General features: G+C 41.2%; 1 protein-coding gene across 2 annotated transcripts in view; it reads right to left on the reverse strand.

Moving 5' to 3' along the window:
* Nucleotides 1-2,804: 2,804 nt before the first annotated feature.
* Nucleotides 2,805-17,100, reverse strand: part of rasgrf1 (Ras protein specific guanine nucleotide releasing factor 1) — a 30,099-nt gene continuing 15,803 nt past the window's right edge. For both annotated transcript variants that reach the window (XM_085779177.1, XM_085779178.1), the window contains 19 exons: nucleotides 16,257-16,375; nucleotides 15,565-15,725; nucleotides 14,849-14,912; nucleotides 14,385-14,527; nucleotides 14,168-14,250; nucleotides 13,828-14,076; nucleotides 12,057-12,427; nucleotides 11,841-11,960; nucleotides 10,682-10,852; nucleotides 10,352-10,458; nucleotides 9,703-9,815; nucleotides 9,546-9,606; nucleotides 9,145-9,248; nucleotides 8,973-9,057; nucleotides 8,669-8,866; nucleotides 8,497-8,576; nucleotides 8,298-8,415; nucleotides 8,135-8,203; nucleotides 2,805-4,825 (listed from right to left, as the gene is read on the reverse strand). In XM_085779177.1, coding sequence (XP_085635303.1) covers nucleotides 4,733-4,825; nucleotides 8,135-8,203; nucleotides 8,298-8,415; nucleotides 8,497-8,576; nucleotides 8,669-8,866; nucleotides 8,973-9,057; nucleotides 9,145-9,248; nucleotides 9,546-9,606; nucleotides 9,703-9,815; nucleotides 10,352-10,458; nucleotides 10,682-10,852; nucleotides 11,841-11,960; nucleotides 12,057-12,427; nucleotides 13,828-14,076; nucleotides 14,168-14,250; nucleotides 14,385-14,527; nucleotides 14,849-14,912; nucleotides 15,565-15,725; nucleotides 16,257-16,375 — 2,509 coding nt within the window. In that variant the 3' untranslated portion in view covers nucleotides 2,805-4,732. The remainder of the gene's footprint in view (nucleotides 4,826-8,134; nucleotides 8,204-8,297; nucleotides 8,416-8,496; nucleotides 8,577-8,668; nucleotides 8,867-8,972; nucleotides 9,058-9,144; nucleotides 9,249-9,545; nucleotides 9,607-9,702; nucleotides 9,816-10,351; nucleotides 10,459-10,681; nucleotides 10,853-11,840; nucleotides 11,961-12,056; nucleotides 12,428-13,827; nucleotides 14,077-14,167; nucleotides 14,251-14,384; nucleotides 14,528-14,848; nucleotides 14,913-15,564; nucleotides 15,726-16,256; nucleotides 16,376-17,100) is intronic.

A 17,100-nucleotide genomic window follows, 5' to 3' on the forward strand; every position in this document is an offset into this window, starting at 1 on the left:
CAAAGAAATTCCGAAAGGTGAATGGATCAACCAATCAGTGGCTGGGGCTGGGGCTGTGACAGTTTGTGCGCTCTGCTGCTTTTCAATGACATGCTCATTAATCTAATACAAAAATGATGTAAAGATGTATGGAGACAAAAAACCTCAAGATATAACTCTGATTATAAAATAATGTTCAAATTACCTACAAATTACAAGGGTCAAGGTCATTTCCTAAAGTTTATTTTAATCTGATGTCTCTGCCGCACAGCAATGCTATAATTTATTTACAGATGGATGTGTGTGTTGGTTCCTCAATATGAGGGACAGGAGGAGATCCTTTACGTTTTAACTCGTGTTATTCATTTCTCATGATGTAGCCTAATCAATAAAGTTGATTCTTTAGTAGGTTGATTAGCAAAATCACAGTCAGTATAGGCCTACATTATTTTCTAGTAGCAATAAACAACAGAGTGTCCTGTGGAAATTTACAAGGGATTGTTGTGTCCTGGTGGTGAGACTAGGCAGAACCAACAAAGGTGCCATATTTTATCTATTAGTATGTGTTTAGGAACTATAAAGATAGTGAGCCTGAGAACATCTTCAGTTCACTCACCCACTGACCGTGTGCTGGTCAGTTGAATGTGTGACACCATTCATGAAGGTTTTATTAAAGCTCAAGTAAGACAGCCGACTTGTGAAACCTTTCTTTTTAATTCTTTATTGAAAAAAGAGAACAAATTTTTGCCACCATGGGATAAAAGTAAATTAATTTATGATCATAATTACATAAATTATGTTACAAATAATTTATCAATTTTATTTATTAAAATCTCATAATATTCCACTCCATCATGTCACTTTAGCTTCCAGATTATAACACAAATTGTCTTTTTAAATCTTTGGTCAACGTGTTACAAATTGTCCAGATTTAAATGCATTTTCAGCTGCATCTCTGTCATCCTCTCTCATTCTGTGTACACACACATCTCCCCGCAGTGGCCCCACATGGGCCCTAGAAATTAGCTGGGATGGTTCAGTCAGTTTGTCTGCACTGAAATATTCACCATCTCAGTAGCCCAAATAAAAAAATGTGTGAAGCTTTAGACACAAAACATTCATTGGTCACAGTGATGGAGCATTCCTTCCATAACTATCATATCATGATCTTACATTTCTGAATGAGGATGACAAATGAGCAGCAGAAAATACGTTTTAAAACTTATAGACAACATAGGCTATGCAACTTTAATTAATGAAGGTTATGGTTGAAAAACACTGCAAGTTTTAAAATGTAAAGAGGACACCTGAAAATCTTCATCCAGTTTAAGGATACTTTGAGAACTAAAATCATGGTAGCTAATTCTGTCTGACCTGATCGGGTTGCCAGGTTATGGTGACAGTAATAGGTTTGATAAAGTAGCCAGGCCTGTGTGTGTGGACTTATTTACACGAAACCGACGTGTCAACAACACGTTCATAAAACACAGTAGGCTACAGTGGATTATGCAGTGTTCACGGGTTCAGTACTGTTCTGACTTTTCCAAAATGGAGACCCTTGCTTATTGACACCAGTTTGACTTGGGACTGCCTTTTCTACTCCTCTCTGCGTAACTTCACGGTGAATGGTGTTCGTTTTTATGAGTGACATGACTACAGAGGAAGTCATGGTAATCCCAGAAAACATGCTCCCATATTATGATTTACACAGCAGAACTAATGGTTGTAGCTGGATTGTATTTGTTGGGTCTCTGAACAAATGGTAACTTTGTTCAGGTTTGGCTCATGTTGTGTGGTTAATGTCAGTGGCAGCAACCAAAGCAACATAGGCCGGAGGTGAGGCCTACAGGGCATCTGTTATGATCCAGATGCTGGTGGTGTAGTGAGACATCTAGTGGCAATGATGATTGCTTACAGACCCTCAATACCAAACTGACTTTATAAAATGTGACATATCATTTATAGTCATTTTAAATACAGTGTATTACTGGGAAATAGGGTTATAAGTAGGCTATACAGTAGGCTACATGAAAACCCAGTCTCTTTGTATACATAGTAGATAATGACCTGGGCTTTACCATTAGGCCACACCGTGTGTTAAATTAACTAGGCTACATAAAATGAATATAAGGTGAATGTAAGGTCAATTTACATATCTGGAAGGATTTTGCACATTACTAGAATGGTATTGTGCACCATTGCTTGACAGAAATGTGTCATTAAGGACCTTTCTATCATTGTATTTTATTATATTATATTATGAGCATGATGTTAACTGATTGATAATCTACAAAAACACTTGAGACAAAATGCCCCTGAGATAAAATGGATTTATTAGCAAGAGGTAACTGGGAAACATATTTTTTGTTGTTTGTTGTTATTATCATCATCAAATCTTTTATTCTGTTTTCTAATTTTTTTCTTACAAAACTGGGAATATTTCTGAATGTGTGGAAACATGAGGGTTGAAAGATAATTTTCATACCACTGGGTATTGCTAACAGCAAAATGTTTATTTGTTTATATACCTTATAAGAGTATGTGCATGTATAAGTGTATACAGTATAAGTATATAGTATTATTCTGTCTGTGAAGGTGTTGCATGCCTGCCACATGAGCTTCAAAAGTGTACTGTACATACATAGTAAAAATACATACAAATATTCACAGAATAAGCACTACATTACTATATTCCTGCTAACAGAAATGGTTATAGACAGGATTACAGTATTAATGTAAAACACTCTGAAGTTGCCTCCTACCTCTAAGTCATGGTTTCAAGACCACACCATTATAGCGTTTTGTGTTTAAGCTTGAGATACAACTTTTCTTTTTTGAAAGGATTACACTGTTCCACATTGAGAAATATGCAGGGTTGCATGTACAAAATGTACAGCACATCTCAGTGAGGTGAATTAACAACAAAGTACAAAATACTTTCCCATGTTTATATAAAGAGCAAGTCACTCTCTCTTATACTACTACAAAAATAGTGTTTGAATGCTGCAGGCAGAGGTCATTCACATATGTTTTATCATAGTTTTTAACAGCAATGCATATAACAGAGTGATATACAGTCACGTTCCACAATCACTGGAACAGCAAAAAGGACAGATTGTCTTTTTAATTACAGAAGAGCAACAACCTTTTACTCTACAGAAGTATCGCCGAACCTGAAGGTACAACACTTACCACCGCGTGTGAGCTTTTGTTATGAGTTTGATTTCGACAAAAAAATAAAAAATAAAAATAAAAAATAAAACAAGAAACAGAAGATGTTGTACTCAACTATGTGTTACACAGCTTATCTGATTATACAAAATGAACTGAGGTTTCTGAAGTGAGTCTGGACACTTCATGTGACATCTGGCAACAAAAAGAGTGTATCACTTTGCAACAAATAACAAAAAAAAGTTGAAATTAGTATCAATTTTAGGTTAATGAAGACATGTACCATAGAGCAGAGGTTCCCAACCTCAAGGCTGTGGACCATTATGGGGCCGTACAACATTTGCTACAGGCCTACTGAATGATTTTTTGCAAATAATGCAGCTCACAGTCTATGCTACATTTTTCATGAGTCCATGTCACATTCCCAACAACAATACTATATTGGTGGACTAACACAAATTCTGCAAATGCTGTTTTACATGTGAGGAATTTTAAAGGGACATGTCTCATCAACTATTGGACAGACCGGTGGGAAATCTGATTCAGACGTTAATGTCACCCTGGATGAAATGTAATAGTTTGTCCAGTAATTTCATTAAATACCTGCAAAATGAAGACTTTCCCATCAGTCAGCTGGACTGTGTTTATTAGTATTTAGCAAATGTAAGCACAGCAAAATTGAAAATTAAGATGCTGACACAGTTGCCATTATACATGGTAAACAACAGCACATCACATTGTCAGTGTGACCTTGTTAGTGCTTTGACATTAGCATTTAGATCAGAAAGCTGCTATTGTGGTTGTAGAGTTAGTCGTGTTAAATACAGAAGGCCAGTAAACCAGTATGGCATCAACACCTTCAGCATTCACCTGGTATTTTTTATTTATTTAACCTATTCACTGACCATAACAAGACGTAGAGATTTGTTATGTGTTTAGTTTGGCTGGTAAACAATGACATTATGGTTCACAGTTCACAAATGGTTGGGAACCCCTGCCCTCAGAGTATTGAGCAGAAATGAAGAAACAAATCCCTCGTGTTTTGGTTTGGGAAGCACAGAGCCAGTTATGCTTCAGATACCTTGCTGTCATCTCCACTGATCATTGCTTCCCGGCATTAAATACAGTTATGTTCTCTGTGCTCTTTTACCTGATTTGATGCAGTTACATTTTTACATTGCTACATTGGTTGCAGAGAAGTTCAGTCAACAGTAAATTTCAAGCAAAGAGAACAATGGCCAGCAGCACAAGTGCTCAGAAAGTGCAAAGTCGACACAGTATGAGATGATGCAAAATAATGTCATTGGTCACAAAGGAGACACCGTTTCGTGCAGCTGAGGTGACCTCTGTTATTATGCTTGAAATAACCCAAAGAAATGTTAATAATTCTTTAAAGCAGGTGGCGTCATGGTAACAAACAAAAAATATACACTGAAATGTTTTGTGTCATCAAACAACCTTAAACACCTACTGTACAGAAGAGCAAATATCTTAAACATGTACAACTATACAAAAATCCATGTGTATGTTAACTGATGTGTTATATGAACAGAGATAATAATGTGGAGCACCACCTTCCCCATCAGTTGGGCACTTTAGGCTCAATTCTGAGTGAGGCTTCATACATGCTTTCTTCATCCAGAACACAGCTGCTATCCAGTAGATACTGGGCTACCTGTAACATAAAAGACAAGTTTATTTAATTTAGTCACATTAAAAAAAACAAGAAAACGTAAATATACAATTGTAAAAATCTGAAAAATGTGCTGGCAGAGAGTCCTTGAGGCTTGTAATTTTTGTGAGCGTGTGCGTGTTTTTGTTTTCATGTCTTTATTCTGCATTGGTGTTTCATCTGATGATGGAGAAAAGGGACATAAGCAATGACCTTCTCGCTTAAAGAGATAGGCTTATTCCGGCGTAAATTTAACCCATGGTCCAACGCACCGTGACACCGAGTTAGACCCGAGAGGTGAAGTCCAAAATTCCTATGTAACTCTTAAAGCAGATATCAGTGGAATGTTTTTGTTAATATAAGTCCTAAATAGTCCTATTTTCCGTCAGCAATCACTTACATGAAGTATTTCAGCCTAAACACGAGTCTCTCCGTCACTCTGCTCTGCTGTAACCCGAGGAGAAAATTTTCCTTGTGGGATACAAGTGTTATCCAATGAGGGGAGAGAACGGCATGAAGGGCTGTGTGTGCAGCCAAGGGATGCGCGTGAATGTGGTGACGTAGCACGAGGACCAATTGATGCCTGACAAGGGCGGGGGCTGCTAACTCATGGTGCGTTCAAGGAAACTCGTACTTTGTGTTTTTCCTTCCTGTGAAGTCATACCAGTTCGATCTGGTACGAGTTCACGGGTCGGAAGTTACGAGTGGCCGTTATAGGGAACTTTCACAGACAACAGGACGGTAAAAACACGAGCTACGGGTTACCTGGAACGCTACCAAGTCGTAGTTGTGACTTGAAGCTGTAACTTACGGTTTCAAAAGCCTGCCTTGAACGCAGCATTAGCCGAAACGGCCGTGAAGCTGATATCTGCTTTAACTCTCTTGCCTATCAGTTTATAAAAGTTATTATCGAGTGTTGACAGGGAAATGAACGGAATTTGGCATTTCTAATATTTGTGGGAGAGAATCACGTAAACAAGCGTGAGATTAGACGCAACGTCACACGCGAGATATAGGACAACGTTTGTTGCCGGAAGAGACAGTTTTTTGTTTTTTTTTCATTAGAGACAGTGAAGCAGCAGACATAACAGAAGGGACAACACGGCTGAGTTTATGCAGTCTGAGAACAAATACGACTGGTTTCATTTTGATGGGCGCCCCTATCAGTTTGAGACCGAGTTTATCGAACACGAGCTGAAGGAAATGGAGGAGACAAGTGAAAGAGGGACAGCTGCCGGTGGTCGGTGGAGTCCCAGTGCTGGATCTGGGGGGTTTGAGTGGTCAATCATGTGTGGTCACTGCCTGCCAGTGGCTGCTGAGACTGAATGTTTGTGCTGCCAGTCGGACTCGGGCGTATTTTGTCAGTTCCCTCACGCTATGCTGGACGCGGAAAGTTGCTGCTGCATAACGTAACTGGAGGAGACTGGGTGAGTTGTTTTCATCTCTGCCTTGTATTATGTGCTGGGAACCTGTTTGTATTGTTGATGAAGTTTGGTGCTGTTCTGAGCATTATTTGTGGCTATGAGTGGCTTTTTGATCGTTTGTGCGTGGATAAATAGACTGCGCTGTTTGTTAGAGAAGCTAGCGGTCAGCAGACTTCTCTGGGGGGGGGGGTCTCACGGTGCGTTGGACCCATAGGTTGGACCATGGGTTAAATTTACGCCGGAATATCCCTTTAAAACCTACCAGAGCTGAAGAGGCCATACTGAAGATCCAGAACCAGGGCTAAGCTAAACGCTAGGAGGTGTATATAAGCCTTTGAATAATTTCATTTAATTCCATTTAATGAGTTGAAGTGCCAGAGTACCAGGTAATAAAGTGCATAATAAGTGTTGGTGGGGAATATTAGAGTGTTGAAATTAATCTTACAAATTACACATGTTACAATTTTCTTATGATCTTCATCAGTTGTTTTCAACCTTTTTAGCTTGTGACTTTTTAGAATACAATGGTGTCCAGTCCACCCATCATCTCCAGTGATATAGCCTACTCTATGACTATTGCTTTGATCCAGCTCAGATAGGGTTTAAGAGTGGCCCCTCCCCTGATACAGCTCTGTTGTATGTCACTGAAGCCCCTCAGGCAGCTACAGCTTAGTCCTCGGTTCTTATCTTGCTGGACCTATCAGTGGCCTTTGATATAGTCAGCCACCACTTCCTGCTGTCTGCAGAGCATGGGGATCTCGGGCAGAGTGCTTTCTTTGTTTGAATCTGGGCACTCGTTCAGTGTGTCATGGCAAGTAGAAACATCTACTTGCCAGGGGTGCCCCAAGAATTGGCACTCGGACCCCACGCCTTACCAATTATTCCCTTGCATGACTTCTCAAGTTACTGCTATGCAAACCCACTGTCTCTGCATGGGTCCCAGCATGTCTCTCTGACTATCAACACGGATGAAAGCACACCACGGTCAACTAAACCTCTTCAAGTCTGAACTCTTAAGTCATCCAGCCAGCCAACCAGGCTCTTGATCACGATATAAAAATAGTCTCCTCTTCCCTTACCCAAATAAAAGCTACAAGAAACCTGGGTGTCATGCTTGATGACCAACTATCCACTGACAATTTTCCATCTGTCTTACCTGATCGTGGGCCTCCCCTCTAACACAATGAAATACTTATAGATGGTCCAGAACGCAGCAGTCAGTCAGGTCCTCACTCTATCTGTCACTGACCTTCACAGGTTGTGCATGGCTGCTGCCCAAATCAAATTCAAGTCACCAATGCTCGCCTTCAGAACTCAGTCATACAGTCTTACTGTATGCCCCCTTCCTGGAGACTGAGCTCTTCCAAGGAATGTCATCCCATTTACCATCCCCTGCGTACTTGAAAATGGCGGTCCAGGCTGTTCTCATTTATGGTCTCCCGATGATGGAACAAGCTAACAAATACAATTACTGCAGGGGCGTACATCTCAATCTCAAATAATCTCTTGAAGACTTCACTCTGTTACGACTACCTTATCTCCTCACACCTCCAGCATCCCAGCATGCCTAATGAACACTTTACATTACTATGCACTGTTGTTGCACTTATTTACCTGCAGTCCTTGCACTTAAACCAAGACCCTCCTATTGCACTTGAGCTTCACTCACTTGCAAGTCACTTTGGATAAAAGCATCTCTCTATGGTTCAACTGGCCACAACAGATCTACACACACAACTAGCTGCCGGTTTCATTTTCATTCGTCCCTACCACTGAAAACCAATAAGCCAGACTAATTGAAGGTTTATATAAATCTTCTGCATTTATTTTATATATAGCTAATGAACAAATAGGGGGCCACAAGTTTACAGTATTGGTATTAATTTACCTTTGGTTGCAGGTCAATCTTGTATGCTGTTTGCTGAAACTGCCTGATTTCTCTTATGATATGAGAAATCTGGAAAGCAGAAAAATGCAGAATATTACATTTTGTTTTTCAAACAAGTCATTTGCATGAAGTTCCACATGTGGCAGGACACAGTTGATCTCACCATTCTCATTTTCGAGAAGTTGACCAAGTTATCTTCAGTGTAGTTTGGTGTTCCCTCCTCAATGAATGCCAGGTCAGTGAGGTACATCCCCAGATAGGGCACACAGGGAGGATCACAGCTAGTAGGAAGAAGACACACATCATGCACTTGTACTGTTTTATTGATCCTATCCAAAAGGAAGTCCTTGAACTGAACTCACTTCTTCAAAGCCTCTCTCAGGTTTTTGAACCTCCCCTCAGATGACACCAGCTTCTGCAGCTTGTCAATCAGTGCTTTTGTCTAGAAGAATAGTTATCAAGAACACAATTAGCGATAACGCTAAAGACATTAGGAAAAAAGAAAAGAAAAACAACGCATAGGGAGATACACACCTGCTTGGAAACCTTGAGCCAGGTCTTCTTGAGGCGAAAGACAGAGCTGCGGTTGAGGGAGGAGGTAATCTCGAGCACAGCATTGTAGTTATGGAGACAGCGGCAGATATCGGCCACAGCCACCCACTTCTCTATGACTGCTACTCTTGGGACCACATCATCACAGCGCAGGATCTCTGTGGCAATAAGGTTGCTTACCTTGTAAAGGAAAGAGAGTGAGGCGTTTAGACTCAATACTAGTTTTAAAAATCAATACAACTTGACTATAAGAGCTGTGCAAGGGGGTCTGTTTATTGAAACATACATCATTGAAGTGCTTTGTTGTTCTCATGATGTACGGCGTCTTCTCATTTTTATCATTCTTCATCCAGCCTTGTCCAAAGAATTCCCTGTTACATGAACAAATACAAAAAAGAGACTGAATTTGTATTTGTGTTTTTCTTAGCCACACAGACACAAGATGTGATGACACTCACTCGTATGGGATGACCTTAAACACTAGGTGGTCCAGCAGAGTGAGCTGCTCTGCAATCTCTAGTGCCGAGTGACTCTCAAAGGGCTCAGGTCTGCCTCCTTCCGCCTAAGACGAGGACACCAAACAACCGAAAATGACAGCAGGTGAGTGAAAAACAAAGCGAAATGCTCAAAATTCAGCAAACTTTATTTTAGTTTATGGCACAAGAATGCTTAAGCTTAGAAACTCAATCTGTTTCCGTTGGAAAAATGAGTTGTGAAAATAATCACAACATGAATCATTAATTGATAATAAAATAATCGCTGCTTGCAGCCTTTAACGTGGATTGGTTGCTCCTCTCCATGTATGAAAGTGGATAAGTTTAAGCTTCAAAGCTGCTCTACAATAAACTTTCACACTTACCAGTTGTGTCACATCTTCAAGGGTGATCGGACTGTCACCATGATCTTCCTGAGTTAGAGTCCTGGCAGACAGAAGTATGGACAGTACAATAATGTATCTCAAATAATGGGTTTACATAATAATTGGAGACCTTCAATGACATGGCACATGACAGTACCTGATGATGTTGGCTGCTGCTTTCCTCTCTTGGGTTAACAGCTCAGGGTCATGCATCACTTCCTCCAGGAAGGCAATAACCTTTGTCTTCAGCTCATTATTACTCTCAAAGTCCTGGAGAGGCACATGCAAGACAGACACATAGCACACCACACATTATTGCTCTGTTAATAACAAAATATTGCCCAAAGCTGCAAGGAAAGACCTCTCTTTGTTGCACGTATAAGCAGCGTGGGCAGTTTTGCATTCTGTGTTTTGCATATCCCACCTACCAAGCACAAATCAGATAGTGTAAATGAAAAGTAATGAATTTCCTCACCACAAAATGACAGGAAAAACTGAAAATCTCAAATAAATTACATCTAACAACTCAAGACTATTTGTGGGTAAGTTTTTCCTTTTAGTGATGATATTTTGATGGCAACATGTTTTTGAACACATGGACTTGTAGATGGAAATTAAGCTTTTCAGGAGATTTTGGAACCATTATTGCTGGAAACATGTTCTGTCTTCTGCAAACATGTAAATGCTGTAAACATTTGTTGATATGACCAGATGTTGTGTCAGAGGATAAATTACTGAAATTATCCTGTCAGTGTGAACTCTGCCAATACAGTTAATGTGCCCTTGTTTGTGTTGGGATGTATTACCGGAGAGTGTTTTGACACCCAGTGTCTTAGGACGTTCAGCACTCTGTTGGTCGCTGCTCGTCTGATCACAAACTCTTTGTCTCCATTTCTTTGATCGGTTGGGAAGCCTGCAGAAAATATTCGAGTATGTTTTTACACAGAGCTCTCATCATCGTCGTGATACATACAGCTAGGCAAGCAAACTGAGGTTGGAGAGAATTAATCTAAAACCACCAGTTCTCAGTGGATCTGGTGCAGTTTGTAATTCTTGGCTGTCTGCTGATGTTACCAATACCAATAACTACGGCTGGACTTTCAACCTGATCTTAGGTAGTGGATAGTTGTGAATACCAGTGCTGGCGAGGGACATCCGCCGATACTTCTCCTTGGTAGGGGTGCCCTCATTGGCTCCAGCTGTAGCGATAGCAAAGGCGGAGGCAGCAGACAGGGCACTGCGGTTGTTATCCAGCTCTCGACACGAGGACATCACCATGCCATTGTTGTAGGAGAACAGGGAGAACTCTGCAAGTAAACATGGATAAAGAGGAAATGATCTTGGTTGCAAATTACATTTACAAAGCTACATGTTTTATATAAGTTGGTATTTATATATATATATATTTAAAACTCTTAAAACGCACATATCAGTGAAAATAACTGAATTCATACACTGCACAATACACCTGCTTCTTTTCCTTAAGCCTTCCACTAGGGGGCACTGCAGGCCAACACAATTGTCCCTCTAGACTTTACAAGGGGCTTTGATAATCAAGATGGTTGCGGCTAAATATAGCCACCAAATATCAGCATAACAGAGGAATCAACAGATTCTCTGCAGTCTGTTATGTTTAAATCTTGGGAATGTAGATAGATCATAAGCAGCTAAGGACCCTACACCATGTGAAACACACATATTGCTTCCCATTTTTGGTTTATTCACATATTCACAGAGCAGACTTTGTTTTTAAAATCTGTTGTGTGATTTTTGTCATAAGATTTAGAAGGCACAGATAATCTTGGCTCCAGCGAAACAGCCTCATTACTGGGGGCGGCAGGGAAAACACGGTCTTGATGTAGTTGCTATGACACAAGTTTCCCTAACACCTACTAAAGCCAAGCACTGGCTTTCTCCACATGTTTGTTCATAATGCACAAATTAATATTTTATGTGACTTACGCTTCACAGATTCATCTTTATTTAAATTTTTTTTGTTTGTTTTGCAGCCTAATACAGTGAGATACCTTCAATTTTCATATAGAACAATAAGCCAAAACCTATAGACAGTAAAATGTGGTATATTTCAAATGTATTAATATCGTCTGCTACAAGCATTGTTTTATTATGTGGTCTGTTTCTGTGGTTAAACAAAATAGTGTAGAGGGCTCAGTGATGAATGTGGCACTGGCAGGCAGTGGATACAGGTGGCATGTCAGTGTGCGGTTTACAAGCTTGGATATCACACTATCAAGTCGTTATTACGTCAGCGCACATGTCTAGGACACGGTGTACCTGAGGAGTTTTTGCATTTAACGTTTTTTGGGGTGGTTGGTGACTTGGTGGGAGAGGCCTCAGGGTCGCCATCATCACTCTGGTTTTGATCATTGTCACTTTCCTCTCGTACTGAGAGATCTGTATCATGACAAGAGCACACAAATTACTCTGAATATAACTGCAGCGCATTAATATTGGGATCTTTTTTTCTTGGAATGGCTGCTGCCAACCCACCTTGTTTGCTCACGGGTGTATCCTCCACCTTGTCCTTCTTGTCCTCTCCCTCGTCAGGGATTTTGCTTGTGATAGGGCTGGACACATAGAGTTTATTGATGTCCAAGGTGGTCTTGCTGAATGGGGACATGGATGAGTACATGCTTGCATAGCCGTTTGAGGAACAACTGAGGGCAGCCAGGTCAAGAGCTTTGCCCCCAGTGATGATGGGGATGTTGAGGGAGAGCTTGCGCCGGCGATTTGGGGATGAGTTCTTGGCAATAGCGAGAGGAGGAGGGGAGGAGAACTTTCTGCTGGCCCTGGGGGAGCTGGGAGGCTCTCCATACAGGAGTTTACTGTTCTGACTGCTGGCAAAGAATAACTCCAGGGACCTGCATCAAGGAAAGATATGCATTTGAATTTAAGGACTTTAAGGACATACGAATATGTTTCTTTGATATTTGGTGAGTGCACCCTATGTTTTAAGAGCTTAGCTAAATACACAACACCTCCTAAGTAATTTATGCAAACCAAGTCAGCTGAGCAACCAGAAGTCCCTTTGCAGTTGCGTCTCATCGTTTTAGAGCAGGATACAGGCTGCAGTGTTGCAGAAAATCTCTCCCACTCCCTGCAACCCTCCTGGCGACCTCACGGGTTCCCATAAATAGCACAGCGAGTGATAGTGCGCATGGCCACTGCTGACACAAGCAGCAAAGTGTAGGTGTCTCACAGTGACATGACAAGCACCATGGGAGAGTGTGCTGCAGGGCGTGGGCATAGGGAGCTCCCCCTGATCTGAACCCCACAGCGGGGCTCTCGCTCTAGGCCTGCGAAGCGGCGAGTTAGCCCCACCGCAACACTCCGTCAACATTTCACACTATGGATCTATTGCAGCCAAGGAGAGAGGGGGAGAGGGGAGGGAGGGTGGGGTCCTGCAGCACCAAGGCTGGTTGCCATAGAGCGACAGAGCCCAGTTGAGACACTCTCCCAGGCAGGCAGGAGAAACTGGACCCAATTACTGCCTTCGACCAGTGAGCACACACATAAATACACCAACACACAAACGCACACATACAGTGATACAGAGGCATCATAGAGCCTGTCTTCCTAGACTTCTTCATCTGTTACTTCTCTGTGCTCACGTAAACCAACAAAACAAACCCCCAAAATTCACACGCGAAGCCCGGAAGATTACAGGACTTAACTGTTCCAGTGTCACATACAATATCGAAACACTTATGCTACAAATATCCGTGAACACCAGCTGGACTGTTTCATCGTCCTCACATCCGCCCTCTCTCTAATTCAAATTCACATTTAAATTGGCTTAAATTGCACGACCATAAATACATGCAGTAATGACAAAGGAGGACTCTTGATACTCCTTTCTGTTGCTTCCATGTAGTTGGGGACTTCTATCTGCCAATCTAGATGCACAAACCATTAGCTTCACACATTTATTTATGCATTGACCACTTGAAATTATAACTACATCCATTTATTTGGATGTTGTTGTTTTTTTGTTGTGCCAGTTGCCTTACAAATTTGAGAAATGCAGTGAAGTTGCAGTGAAACCCAATAGTTTAAACTTCAGGCTTCTCTTCTCCTACACACATATTGCATTGATTAGAAGACAACAATGCTTCACATCATGATAGATCAATCTCATCTTTATGCAGCATTGCAAGGTCTGGAAGGATGCCAAACAGATTGAATAATATCTGTTTGTCCACTGTAAATGCTGTCAACAGCCAAGCAGCAATCAGGTCTGTCCAAATGTAAAATGACTCACCGAGCAGGAATGGCGCTGATGGGCTTCTTGTAGATGGTGATGAGTTTGTCTAGCACCACATCAGCGGTGGTGAACACACGATAGGAGTGAAGAAAAGTGTTAAGGAAGTCGATGGAGAGGAAACGGAGGTCCGTCAGTCTCTCCAGCAGGCGCTCGACGCTGGCGTAACGGATCTGCAGCACCTTGCAGGAGTTCATCATCTTACTGAAGCGGATGTCCACATCATCGCAGTACAGGCTCGAATCTGATCTGCTCAGGAAAAAGAAAAAACACAGACAGAATTTACGAATGCCAAGGGAAAAGATGCTCAGAGTAGCATATGAAGATGAAATTAGCTTACTTGATCATCTGTGGTACTGTGACTTTGGAGTTGTCTTCAAAGGCGTTCATCATCAGCCCATTGCACCGGATGTTGTCTATGCACTGTAGGACAGATGCAGTCGAAGAAAACAGTGAGGACAGAGGAAATGTTGGGGTATTCTGTGACATGCAGACTTTCTGCTGACATGCTCGGCTTCTTGTCTGGTTGTTGAAGACTGTGATGTGTGTTGACGTGCCTGGCTGATGTCACTGGTCCATGCAGACTTCTCCTGCCTCGAGGAGGCCACCAGGATGACTGTGAATGACTGGCTGTCCTTTGGCTCCACGACAATCTTGAAGTCCAGGTGCTCCATGTCTTGGCCGCTCTTGTCTGATTTGGCTTTGAGATGAACAAAAAAGGCATAACATAAACTGCCATTTTCTTTTTCTTTCTTTAGATATGCAGTAAAGACAAAAAAGAAAAAAAAATCATATTGTGCGTATTCACATTAATATAAAATACAAATATGTATTTATCAAATTGTTTTATTCCATATGATTTGGAGCACTATCTTCCTGTTGTTACCAAAAATGTATTATAAATTATTAATGACTTCTGGCATACTCCAGTAATCATGCATTATATACAGTACAACATCACACGTGGTACATACAGTATGATGCATATTTCTGAAATCTGCTGTATGAATAAAACACTCACACTCATCATCTGTCCCCTCAGGGTCCTCCATAAGAGTGCAGTCTATGAGTGAGACTACTCCATTCTGCAAACGATATACAATAGACATTCAGTTTCTTCACACTGGTGACAGATCTGAGAATACTGACATCATTTCATAACTGTTATATTATATATGAGAATTTGAAGCTTTTCAATTGAATAGTGTGACAATGGTGGACCTGCTGCTGAAAATGACAACTACTATACTGTATAAAAATGTAGTTACAACCAAACATAGTATCACTTTATTTTACAAAAATCTCAAGCATGATTAAATGGCTCGCAGTGACACTGTTTGTCTGTTACCATGTGAGATTTTTGGTCTCGTCGCCAAACATAAATCGCCTCCTCTGTAATGTTGAATAATGTGGAGTAATAATAGCCTGTACCACTCTGTTATACAAATCAAACTGACATCTAGCAGCTGCTTTCAAACATGTATAATGTGTTTATGTGTGTCCGTGTGTGTGTGTGTGTGTGTGTGTGTGCACGCACGCACGCAGCCTTGTACGAGTGTGTGTAGCTCCAGTGGTCATTGCCAATGATAAAAGCCACAACATCGCTAACCCTGTAGCTTTCATCTCTTGCCAGTTAATTCGTTCAATTTAGCTCAGAGATTCGTGGCTGTGTGGCGCCGTAAGATTGTAATGTTTGAAATAAGGAGTAGCTCTACTAGCTCAGCAGTGCAGGCCCACCTTGGTCAGATGAAGCTTTCCCCCCGAACCCCTGGTGCAGATGATTAAATGCTTGGAGAAAAGAAAGCACTGCCTCTCCCCCTCCTTCTTCAGAGACAGAGAGCCCAGTCGCCCACGGGTGATCTTGCCCTTCTCGCTCATTGGCACCTGGATAAGAGACCCTGTATGTGGGAATAAAAAAGTATGTGCAAATCGAAGGACAAGGGAGAAAGAGAGATATAGAGAAGTACATATACAGTATAAATGGAAAAGAGGCAAGAGCAGGGGGTTAGAAAAAAATAACAGCAGGAGGGGATAGTGATAGTGGAGAGAAGCTAAATATAAGAATCAGTATCAAAATGCTGGTCTTCCTCTACAATTGAATACATGTACAGTCACATGAGATACTAAGGATTAAATAATCTACCATTTCTGTTTTCTCTTTCCACATCCATCAAGGCCTGTTGGGGACGTGTGACATTTACAGTCCTAGATTCATCATCAGTTTGCCTCAGAGCAGACTAATTACACTTGAAAATTAAAGACTCTCCTCATGAGGAGTACATGTTGTTCCCCAGAGAGAGGGAGAGAGATTGTAAAAAAAAAAATATATATAAAAAATGCAGGACTGAAGATGTGGGACTGGTCTGTCAAACAGGTGAACAGGGACAGGAAATACAGTATATATGCCCACACAGCCCCACCCTTGTTACCTTGTCTAACGAACGTCTGGCTGGTGTCCAGGAGAATCTCGCAGCCCTCTACAATCATTCGCTCTATCGCCAGGTTCTTCCTGATGTTCTCAGTCTCGCTCACTTCGTCATGCATGATTCTAGTAAAAAGGACATTTCATCACTCTTTTGGAACAAAAAAGGAAAACAAGCACAATAAGTCTGACTGTAAATGTTCCCTTATTATTATTACTATTATACACAAGGGCAGGATTCACAGGGGGGATTAGTGGATACTTTCACAAGTATCTTATCATGCATTTCTGTATTTAGTGTTGAATTGTGAGTGCAGTATTGATGAAGATGTTTTTTTCTGAGGATCCTTGTGTTTGTCTGTTTGCATGTGTTTTCTTAAGTTGCTGTGTGGCTCTCAGGGCCACTGTGTTTTCACTCATTACGTGTGTGTTTTACAGTTAAAGCAGAAGTAAGCGATCCGGTCGTTTTGGCTAACTTTTTGTCAGCCGATGGAGTTAGCAGCCCCCGCCCTCGTCATGGATCTATTGGTCCTTGTCCCTACGTCACCACATTCATGCGCACACACAGCCCTTCATGCCGTTCTCTCTCCTCATTGGATAAAGGTTGTAGGATACAAGGAAAGTTTTCTCCTCGGCTTACAGCAGAGCAGAGTGACTGACAGACCCGTGTTTCGGACCAAACACTCTATGTAAGTGATTGCCGTCGGAAGATATAACTATTTAAGACTTATATTAACACAAATATTCTGCTTACTTCTGCTTTAATATTGTCTTAAAAATAGACATTTCTAATGTTTTTCATACTTGTAATAGATTGCTCTATGAGTTCACGCCATGCTTGATTTTAATGT

This window comes from Trachurus japonicus, chromosome 6 (assembly GCF_045865225.1).
Source record: "Trachurus japonicus isolate A0001 chromosome 6, Traja_1.0".
Taxonomy (NCBI): domain Eukaryota; kingdom Metazoa; phylum Chordata; class Actinopteri; order Carangiformes; family Carangidae; genus Trachurus; species Trachurus japonicus.